Source organism: Octopus sinensis, unplaced genomic scaffold (assembly GCF_006345805.1).
Source record: "Octopus sinensis unplaced genomic scaffold, ASM634580v1 Contig16695, whole genome shotgun sequence".
In the NCBI taxonomy this organism is placed as follows: domain Eukaryota; kingdom Metazoa; phylum Mollusca; class Cephalopoda; order Octopoda; family Octopodidae; genus Octopus; species Octopus sinensis.
Genome location: NW_021834511.1, coordinates 40,001 through 49,013, shown reverse-complemented (window position 1 = coordinate 49,013; position 9,013 = coordinate 40,001). Strand labels below are relative to the sequence as shown.

The 9,013-nt window shown below is 38.4% G+C and overlaps 1 protein-coding gene across 1 annotated transcript; it reads right to left on the bottom strand.

Moving 5' to 3' along the window:
• Window positions 1-4,519: 4,519 nt before the first annotated feature.
• On the bottom strand, window positions 4,520-5,677 carry LOC115230886 (general transcription factor II-I repeat domain-containing protein 2-like). The gene is made up of 2 exons (XM_029800997.2): window positions 5,017-5,677; window positions 4,520-4,923 (listed from the first exon to the last, which is right to left on the bottom strand). The coding sequence occupies exons 1-2, from the start codon at window positions 5,675-5,677 to the stop codon at window positions 4,520-4,522; spliced, it is 1,065 nt and encodes a 354-aa protein (XP_029656857.2).
• Between the last annotated feature and the right edge of the window lie 3,336 nt (window positions 5,678-9,013).

Genomic DNA, 9,013 nt, shown 5'->3' with positions numbered 1-9,013 from the left:
ATAATATTCTCTCATTCTCTTACCTCATTCTTTCCCTCCCTTTCTCCTCCCTTTCCATCTCCCTCTCTTTCTCTATGTCTGTCTTTCTCTCTCTTTTCTCCCTTCATTTCTCTATTTCAGTCTCTCTCTTTCTCCCTCTCGCTTCTTATGTCTCTCTCTGTCTCTGTGTCTCTGTTTGTCTGTCTCTCTCTTTCTCCCTCTTTCCCTCTCCCTCTCTCTATTACCTTATTATATATTAATGCTCCGCCTTTTTACTCTTTGTCTCTCATCTCATACTCCTCCTCTCTTCTTAACATTAATTTCTCTAATCCCTCCTCCTTCCCCCCTCTCTCTCCCTTCCTCTCCCTCTTTCTTCTCATCATTTTTACAGAATTACGTCGCCTTCCTCTCTATCTCTCTCTCAGTCTTTCTTTCTTTCTGTTTCCCTTGATTTCTTTCTATTTTCTTTCTTTCTTTCTTTCTTTCCTTTCCCTCTCTTCCTTTCTTTCTTCCTTTCTTTCTTCCTTTCTTTCTTCTTTCTTTCTTTCTTTCTTTCTTTCTTTCTTTCTTTTTTTTTCTTTCATTTATTTTTTCTTTCTTTCTTTCTTTCTTTTTTCTTTCTATCTTTCTTTTTTTCTTCCTTTCTTGAACTTCCTTTCTTTCTTTCTTTCATTCTTTCTTCTTTCCTTTTCCGTTCCCTCTTCTTTCTTTCTTCTTTTTTCTTTCTTTCTTTCTTCCCTTTCTTTCTTCCTTCCTTCATCTCTCGCATTCTTTCTCTCTTTCTTTCCTTCTTTCTTTCTTCCCTCCTTCCTTCCTTCCCCCCTTCCTTTCTTTATTTTCATCATTTTCCTTTCTTTCTTTCTTCTTTCTTTCTTTCCTTTCTTCTTTCTTTCTTTCCTTTTCCTTTCTTTATTCATTCTTTCTTTCCTTTCTTTTTTCTTTCTTTCTTCCCTTTCTTTTTCTTTCTTCCTTTCTTTCTTTCTTTCTTTCTTCTTTCTTTCTTCTTCTTTCTTTCTTTCTTCTTTCTTTCTTCTTCTTTCTTTCCTCCCTTTCTTTCTTCCTTCCTTCATTTCTCTCATTCTATCCTTTCTTTCTTCCTTCCTTCATTTCTCTCATTCTTTCCTTCTTTCATTCTGTCTTTCTTTCCTTTCTGTCTTCCTTTCTTCCTTCATTTCTCTCATTCTTTCTTTCTTTCATTCTTCTTTCATTCATTCATTTTCGTTATTTCTTTGCCTTTCTTTCTGTTTTCATTTCCTTCTTCTTACACTTCATTCTTTTTTCTTTCATCGCTCTTATCATTCCTTCTCCATTGCTTCTTTTCTTTTTCTTCCTTCCTTTTATTGTTGTTGTTTCGTTTCCATTCCTTTTCTCCTTTTACTCTCTCTCCCTCTCGCCTTGCTCTTATCTTTCTCTCCTTCTTTCCTTTATTTCCCTTCTTTCTTTCTTTTTTCCTTCTTTTTTCCTTCATTCATTCTCCCTTTCTTTCTTTCCTTCTCTCCCCCGCTCTCATTTCATGCATTATTACAGAATCATGTTACTTTATTCCTTCCTTCCTCTTTTCTTTCATTCCTTCTTTTTTCTCTTTTCTTTCTTCCTTTCTCTCTCTCTCACTCTCTTTCATTCTTTCCTTCTTTTTACTCACTCTCTCACTCTCTTTCTTTCCCTTAATCTCATTGTTTCCCTCCCAAAACCATTCCGACTTTTATAAAAGAATCTCACCTCTCTATTGTCTCGCATCATTCGTGAAACAGCAAGCAAACACCTTGAAATTCCAAATGTTTTTTTTTTTTATAAAAGCAGAACACTTGAGGAGGCGTCTATCAAATATATTGTCCTACAGGTGGTCGGGTAATATGCTAAAAATAATAGTTTATATTTTGTATTGCTTTTCATGAAGGATTAAAGGAGACTTTAAGAAGCATCCAGAGGAATATTATCCAATTGGTGGTCCTACGTGATGCTAGAAATAACAGTAAATATGTTTTTGATAAATATTTTTATTGTTTTTGTTGAATAATATTTGTTGAAAAATAGCCGCAATAATTATGCACCAACCCAATATTTTACCTGACCCTTGAACTGAGCGTGACATGGATTAAAGTGAGGGAAGGTTGCACAATAGCATCTGGCTCACTCTCTCGTCCCTTCCTCTGTGATTCCAGTGGAAGGATGAAGTGAAGAAAACTACAGACAGGTTGCAGTTCACCCTCCACAAAGTTTGCGAGTCCGTTGAGCCTGTCTAGTGGTTTCCTCAGCACACTCCACCGGTTCACATCCTTAGATAGACAAGCCCTAGTCCACCAATGGTTAAAGGCCGTGTGCTACCCTTACCATGGTTTAGCCAGCCTGTGGAAGCCGTGAGCCTGGGTGTGGATACTGTTGCATGCAGATAGCATTGATGAACCACAGGTGAGAGGTGGGAGTCACGGGAGGACCAAAGCGGACGGACTACTCCAAGGAGTACTACATATGGTTTAACGTTTCGAGCAACGATTTTTCTTCAGAAACAGAAGAAAGTTTAATAGAAAGGAAGACAGAGGAATAGAATCGCCAACGATTCTCATGTGGTTACATTTTGTATATAGTTGATTATCTTAAACTATGAATATTATTATTGTTGTTGTTGGTGGTGGTGTTGTTGCTGTTGTTGTTGTTGTTATTATTATTATCTATAATTATTTCTATCTGTATGTCTCTCTCTCAATCTTTCTCTCTCTCTAATCACACACAAACACATATATATATCGGGAGAGAGATAGTTAGGAAGGCATGTAGGTACATAGACAGATAGACAGATAAATAGATAGATGGATAGATAGACAGATAGATAGATAGATAGATAGATAGATAGATAGATAGATAGATAGATAGATAGATAGATAGATGGATGGATGGATGGATAGATAGATAGATAGATAGATAGATAGATAGATAGATAGATAGATAGATAGATAGATAGATAGATAGATAGATAGATAGATATAGATATGGATATATATATATATATATATATACACATATATATATATATATATATATATAGATAGATAGATAGATAGATAGATAGATAGATAGATAGATAGATAGATAGATAGACGGAGAAGAATAAAGACAAGTAGTGTGTATGTCCATGCACTTCTTGTGCGCCTGTAAAAATAGCAGGCAATAAGAAAATAAAATCCCCAAAAGAAGAACAACAAACACAAAAAAGACAACACTGCGAGGACGTGGTACCGGTGTCTGAGGTGTGTTTTTGGGCTGCTGATGGGTGGTTGGGGTGATGATCCTGTGGGTGTTGTCACTGATGCAGCAGGTGTTGTACACGTTGTCCTCAACAGCTTTGGTGTTGGGCGGATGTGGGCCCTGTTGCGTCTCAGCTGCCTACCAGATTCCGTTTCTATTATATACGATCTTGGATCTTCAGCTCTACTGACAACCTGTGCTGGGATCCATGTTTTAGTTATGGGATCTTGAGTATGCACATGTTGGCCTCCAAGTAACTCAGGTAAGTATTGTGCATGTTTGTTGTAATATTTCTGTGATTGTTCTAGAGCAGGGGTGGGCGAACTTTTTTGATCGCGGGCCGCACAGTGCGTCTTTGGAACCTTGGCGGGCCTCATTTATAAAAATCGAGTGAAGATATTTTTTAAGGCGGTTATAGACCTATAAACACACAATTGATTGAAAGGAAATTTTGTGAAATATTCCTGGTTTAAGTGATTTAATTTATTTTTTAGAGTATCGGGTTCATGTTTTTCGGTTATTTGCTCCTATAGTTGAAATTATTACAGGAACCTCGGTTATTTTGGACAGCCTGTTATTGCTTACAAATTGCCAGGAACGGAATTTTCCTAGTAAAATCTGCACTGATTGTGGACAACCACCTCTTAATATTATGGACAACCATGAATATTATACTTAAATTCTAGGATACCCAAAATAAAAGATTTTAAAGAGAAATAACAGTTTATTAATATGAATTGATATCTGAAATTAGAAACGTCACCTGAAGCATTTATTTGAAAAACAAAGCGGCTCTGTAAATAACAATGTCAATGAGAATGATGCAGCTGACTACTGCCATTTACCAGTTTGTCAAAATTAGGTGTCAAGTTGCTTGTGCTGATTCTTAACACTGACTGAAGATTTGAGTCTGTGAGAAGTGATCGATTCTTCCCCTTGTTAATTTTCATGATGGAGAAAGTCTGCTCACATATGTAAGTTGATGCAAACAACACAAACATCTTTCTTGCAAATTTGTTTAGATTTTGAAACTTTTTTGAATGTAGAGAAGCATAAAACTCGACCAGTGGTTTACTTTCAAACATCATCTTTAAAGAATTGTCGGCTTGCAAATGAATCAGTTCTATCTGCAGTTCCTCGGTAGTTGTTTCAATGTCACAGGCAAGAGGTGAGTTAAGCAAATTGAACAGGCCTTCAACTGCCTTGAAATCAGCAAATCTTCTAATGAATTCCTTTTGTAAAGCCATCAACTGGGAACTGTACTTGTCCGATGATTCTTGTGTAACAGACTGTGTTTTCAGCAGAGGAAGTGAATAAATTTTTGCTCATTCAGCTGCTTGGCAAAAAGTCCAAGCTTCCATTGAAAAGCTTTCACTTCCAGGTACAATTCATGAGCAAATATACCTTTGCCTTGCAGTTTTGTGTTAAGTTCATTCAGCTTCTGCATTATGTCCACAGCAAATGCAAAATCACAAACCCATTCGTCACTCTCCATTTCGTTTAAAAAGTCACAGGAGATGTCTTGCATTTTGAGAAACATAAGAATCTCTGCTTTGAGGTCCCATACTCTCTTAAGAACTTTTCCAATGCTTAACCAGCGGACATTTGTGTAGTACAGCACATCAGTAAAAACAGCCTCCACATCCTCCAAGAAACTTCGGAATTGCCTGTGTTTCAATCCCCGTGATCTTATTAAATTCACTGCACGCACCACAGGTTCGATGACATGTTTGAGTTTTAAAGATGACTAACAATGGCTTTCTTGATGTATGATGCAGTGAAAAGACAACACACTGTGTAGTGGAAAATCTTCTTTGATTTTGTCATTCAACAACTTCACAAGGCCGGAATGTTTACTGGTGAGTGAAGGAGCTCCATCGGTTGTAATGCTGGCCAGTTTATTTAGGGTTAATCCAGACCTGATTGAACTGTTAATGACACTGTTGAACAAATCTTTTCCAGTAGCAGTGTCTTTGAGAGACTCCATAGATAACAATTCCTCTGTAATTTCAAAGTTTTCGTCAATTCCTCTGATGTAGATGAGTAACTGAGCAGTATCCTGAATATTAGTACTCTCATCTAAAGCAATAGAAAACCACTGAAATCGACCACTGGCTGTTAACAGCTGTTCATGAATACTTACGGCAATTGCATCAATGCGACGAACAATAGTTCTTCGTGACAGGGAAATGGCTTCTACTTTTGACTTAACTTCAGGACACACAACGCTGACAGCATCAACCATACAATCTTTGATAAATTCTGCTTCTGCGAATGACTTGTTTTGCTTTGCAATTTTGTTGGCCAATATAAAACTTGCCTTTGTCGCGTTCCTTTGCAAAGAGGAAGTTTTATCAAACACATTTTGCTGTTGCTTCAAACGTTTTGTCAGATCATTTGCTTTCTTTTGCAGTTCATGTTTTGATAAATTGTGTCCAAAATTGGCGTGCTTCATTTGAAAGTGGCGTTTCAAATTATATTCCTTGAACACAGCAACTGTTTCAGAACAAATCAAACATGCAGCTTTCACTCCAACGTCGGTAAAGAAATACTTTTCAGTCCGATTTTCATGAAAAACACGACATTCCTCTTCAAATTTTCGCTTTTTAGATAGCTTCGAACAACTCATTTTGGGTAAATTTTATCAGACAACAAAAGCTAGTTTGAAACACTCGAGTCTGTACTAAATTCAAATAATCGATAGAGTGAATGATAACCAACCACAGCTCTGTGTCCAGAAAAAGCTGGTTCAAGCCCTTTTATTAACCTGGCCGGCTTCTTCATTGGAACGAAACGCATCGTCCATCATGCCCTCTTCACCATCTATCACGTGATTTATTTATTTGAATGTTTCAAGCATATCGATTGACTCGTTGTATTGCCACAATACTTGTTTCATTGTTCTATTAACTTTTGTTTTTGTAGGGTCTTACGAGAAAACACAGAAAAGATATCTTCACCCGGAAATGTGTTTTATTATGATGTCATGAAATAAAATGCAAACTATTGTGAATTACCGTACAACTGAAACAGTTACGAAGTATCTGCATAGAAGTTGGGATTCATAAAAGCTCTCGGCGGGCCGCATGAAAACCTATGGCGGGCCGCATGCGGACGGGGGCAGTAGTTTGCCCACCCCTGTTCTAGAGTAACTGCTAGCTTTGCCCTTGTCTCTTCCTGGTCAATAGGAGGTTGGATCTTGGTTGGCAGGGTAGTTTTGTACTACCTGGCATTCAGCAATTCTGCTGGGGATTTCATGTCAGCTCTGAGCGGTGTCGCTCGTAGGGACAGAAGTGCCATGTGTGGGTCTTCCTTAGTCTCTCGGCATTTGACTAGTGTTCTCTTCACTGTCTGCACCTGTCTTTCTATAAACCCATGACCTTTGGGGTAGTGTGGAACTGAGGTTGTAATATTGAACACATACTTATCGGCTAGCTTTTTTAATTATTGCGATGTGAACTGGGTTCCATTGTCACATATGATCTGCTCTGGTATTCCTTGCTCTGCTAGAAGTCCTCGAGCCACTGTAGTGATTGTTTTGACTCTCAGGTCTTTCACTTTTCTCACAAAAGGAAATTTGGAGTAGTAGCAATCTTGGCTTTCCGTGAACAGATCTACTCCAATAGCTTGCCATGGCCTTCTTGGGACGTCACTAGATATCATTTCCTCCTTTTGTTGTGAGTTTCTGTACTTTTGACAGATGTGGCATGTAGAAACTGTCTTTTCTATATCTTTGTACATGCCTACCCAATATACTGCTGACTTGGCTCGGAGCTTGCATTTCTCCATTCCTAGATGCCCTTGGTGGATCTTGTCAAGAATCTCTTTTTGCATTGACTTGGGTATAATTATTCGGGATCCAGCCATCAGGATTCCATTCTCCACTGATATATCTTCATGGGTGGCCCAATATTCACGAACGAGGGGCTGCACCTGACGTCTCTTTTCTGGCCACCCCTGAATCACCATCAGAATAAGGAGCTGGTGTTCTTCATCTTTGCTGGTCTCCTCTTTGATTTCTGCTAGCTTTGTAGTTGTTACATTTACAATGTGGTGAACCTTTATGCTTAGTCCTTCCATCTCCTGTTTATCATGTGAGGATAGTCTGGAAAGACCATCCGCCAATATCAGGACTTTTCCTGGCTTTACCTGATATCGTAGTCGTATGTTTGAAGCCTTAACAGTAATCTTTGCAGTCTGGCTGGTGCTTTCATGAGGTTTTTCTTGTGTATTTGTTCTAGCGGGCGATCGTCTGATTCAATATTGAAACCTCTGCCATACAGGTATGTATGGAACTTTTCACATCCATATACTACTGCCAGGAGTTCCTTTCAATATTTGCGTACCTTGTCTCTGTGGGTGAGAGAGCTTTCGAAGCATATGCAATGGGTTTACCTTCCTGTACCAGTGCTGCGCCAACTCCTCTCATAGAAGCATCGACTTGAAGTATTACTGGTTTGCGTCTGTCATAGTATTGCAGAGTTGTCTCCTTACTGATGAGCTTTTTGATTGCTTTGAAATCCTCTGTGTGTGAAGCACACCAATCAAACTCTACGTCATCTTTGTTTAGTTCTCGGAGATTTGCAGTGTGATCGACCAGCTTGGGTATGAAGGCTCCCATGTAGTGGATGAATCCCAGGAAGCTCCTGAGTTCCTTCTTGTCTTTGGGTTCTCTGATGTCTCTGATGGCTTCCACTTTAGCGGGGTCTGGTTTAACTCCCTCTGCAGAGTATATAATTCCAAAGAATTTGCACTCCTTTGCTTTTATCACACACTTGCCTGCATTGAGTTTGATACCTGCTTGTCGGGTTTTCTCCATAGCTTCATGTAAATTGAAGTCATGTGTGGTCTCATCCTTGCCATGCACTTGGATGTCATCTGCTATCCCAATTGCTCCCTTGCAACCTTGGTATGTCTCATCTATTTGGCGTAGTAATATTTATATACTTTAGACACAGTTCTTACTGTTTACTAATGTTATGTGTCGTTTCCTTCTAATGGACGATAGACAAATCAAATGAAGGCATTGTTATCGTTTTACGTGTTTATTTGTTTTACATGTTACACGAACTGTCCGACATTCAGCGTAGTAATATTCATATACTTTAGACACAGTTCGCACTGTTTACTAATAAAATAGTGCCAAAAGTGGGGTTGTATTCTACACACGTATGCCTACGTATACACATAGATATGAATGTGTAACACCAATCAATAAGTCTAAATGTATTCGTACATGGAAACAAATGCAACAGTTGTTGATAACAGCTTCCCCGCATTCTATGTTACATCACTCCATCTATATCTACGTTCTTGAGATAACTTAGTGGAGGGAGGAAGTGAGAGAGTGTGAGACTGTATATCTGAAAGGAAGCATTTTGAACAGGAGACAAAGAGAAAAGGAAAAGAATATATATTTTTATGTAGGTGGCTAGAACAGATGCTTACTTTGGTTGGGCCAGTTCACCAGGGGATGTGAAAGAAAAATATTTCCAAAGTGAAAGGTCTCGAATCTTCCTTGCCCACATGTTTCCAAGTGTTTACTTAGTAGAATTTTTTGTCTGTGAATTCTGGCTCGTTCGCATAAAGAATCACCAGTTTCACCTATATAGTTCTCCTTGCACGTGGGTCAGGTTATGCAATATATTAAATTCTATGTCTTGCATTTCATGTTTGCATTTGCTTTGAATGTGTGTCCATTCTTAAATTTGATTTGGTTGTTTCTCTCTATATATTTGTAGATGGCGTTACTGCAGATCCCACATCTACCATCTCCACATTCTTTCACAAA